The 2,104-nt window shown below is 41.5% G+C and overlaps 1 protein-coding gene across 1 annotated transcript in view; it reads left to right on the top strand.

Moving 5' to 3' along the window:
• LOC101861773 (guanine nucleotide exchange factor DBS) overlaps nucleotides 1–2,104 on the top strand; it is a gene marked incomplete at its 5' end in the record, with an annotated part of 92,556 nt that overhangs the window by 70,720 nt on the left and 19,732 nt on the right. Inside the window, 3 exon segments of the mRNA XM_013089106.2 lie at nucleotides 326–517; nucleotides 1,015–1,135; nucleotides 1,739–1,893. Coding sequence (XP_012944560.1) covers nucleotides 326–517; nucleotides 1,015–1,135; nucleotides 1,739–1,893 — 468 coding nt within the window.

Here is a 2,104-nt window from a genome sequence, read left to right as displayed (position 1 = left end):
GGAGGATGAAGAGGAGGGAGAAGAGAAGGAGGAGGAGGAGGAGGTTTAGGAAGAGGAGATTGGTTCGATCCCCGCGAGGAGAAATCACGTGTATTTCCATCTGTCTGCTCTGAAAACACCAGAGCAGTGCACTTTTGGAAAAAACAAAACAAAACGTAAAAACAGCCAAAACCGCGCACTTTTTGACGATATCGATACAAAAATTAGATTGCTGATGTCCATCTCAGCCGTGGTTGGCCCTGACGTGAAAATTGACCTAATCTATATGACTTTTATGTGGATATAGGGACGTAAAACATAATTTACATTTGACTACTGATCCCAGGCCAACAAATGGTGCGGGTCCGGTGTGGACCTCCTGGCCGGGCAGAACATTGACCGACTTCAGACGGCTTCCGGTGCCCAGGGGGCGCTGAAGGAGATCGACAACTTCCTGCGAACGTCACGTGATCTCAAGCTCAACAACCCGCGGGAGTTCCGCCAGCTGTTTGAGCCAATCATGACGGCGGAAAGCAGGGTGGGTTTTTTTCTGTGCAGATGTTGACTTACGTTGTTTTTGCTGGCCCGTACATTCCTACATCAGCCAATCAAGACATTTTGTTTGGTCTCAACTTTCCTCACCCCCATTTAAGAATACTTTTACTTTATTCTTTAAGTTGTTTAATTAGGAAATAGGGGTATTTTCTGTTTCTTTTGTTCCTCAGCTTAATTAAAGCCAAACTAAAATTATTCCCTTATAAAACCCATTGTTTTTGGTCCCAATTTAAATGAAGAAACTAATTTCATGTTATTATTATGTTCTTGGCTAACTAACTTTTTTCCTTTTTTCAAAAAAGCATATTTCCAGTATTTTGTTCCTAACTTTTGTACTCCTAAAAAGCACTTTGCTCCTCAATGTTTATCCCTACTTTAGCCATACAAAAAAAAGGGAATGTTACCTCATTAAACAGTTACTTGCAGTAGCATTTTGCTTCTCTGTCTTGCTCCAAAGTGACTGTTGTGTTCTGTTCCCAGGCCACTGTCCAGCAAACCCTGAAGAGAATGGAGGATGTGCAGACGATGTGCGAGAAGAGGAAGGAAAGCCTGAGGCACATCATTGACCCCCGACCCCGGCCCGTGCAACAGGTCAATCCAGGTAACTCCTACATCCGACCCTACCATATTTTGTCTGTTGTGGTTCAAATCGGGGCCACTTGTCGGAAATGTGCGGAATTTTGACTATAGTTTAATTTGTAAGTAAAGTAAGTTAAGTGTATATTGGTTTAACGCCCGCCCCTATCAACACTCTTAGGTTACCGGTATTTAAGAGAAGGGACCTCCAATTTTAATATCCTTTTCAGGTAAGATGGAGCCATATTGGTTGAGAGATTTACAAACTCCGTCAAATGACCTGAGTTCACGAATGTCCAGTCTGGGGTTCCAACCAGGGCTATCTGATCCTCAGTCCAGCTTCATATCAACTAAGCTAACAGAGCGCCCAGGGAGATTCGTGCACTAGTGCCTATGAATTAATGGTTAGGTTCTTAGCTCGGACTCACAGAAAATGTGAGTTTGATTCCTCTGCAAGAAAGCTATTTTATGAAGTTTATAGCTGCGTATGCTTTAAAAAGCTCTGTTTTTAAGGTCAAAATGAAGCCATTATTATATATTATTATGCAACATGGCCTGAACTATATAAGGGCATTAGATTCTCACTGAAATGCATCTTTGTCCATCTCAGTTCAACTATTTTCTACAGAACCTGCTGCCTCCGGCCACTCCCAGCCAGCCAGACAACCCAGGGAACAAGCCAGCTCCAAGACACGGACGGACAGCGTAGACAGGGGTCAGTCAGCTGGGAAGACGACCAACGGGAACAAGAAACCCACAGTGTCATTAGAGAAAAGTGTTAGGGTAAGTTCAGTCTGTTGTGTTGTGTGTTTGATTCATTTTACAAAGTGTGAAGGTTAATTTCATATTTAATTAATTAATTTTTTTTTTCATTGGTTTATTTGTTTTTTCATCCATTCATTCATTTATTTATGCATTTATCTATTTTCTGAATTTATTATTTCTTCTTCTTCTTCTTCTTCTTCTTCTTCTTCTTCTTCTTCTTCTTCTTCTT

This window comes from Aplysia californica, unplaced genomic scaffold (assembly GCF_000002075.1).
Source record: "Aplysia californica isolate F4 #8 unplaced genomic scaffold, AplCal3.0 scaffold00875, whole genome shotgun sequence".
In the NCBI taxonomy this organism is placed as follows: domain Eukaryota; kingdom Metazoa; phylum Mollusca; class Gastropoda; order Aplysiida; family Aplysiidae; genus Aplysia; species Aplysia californica.
This window is presented reverse-complemented; position numbering and strand designations above follow the sequence as displayed.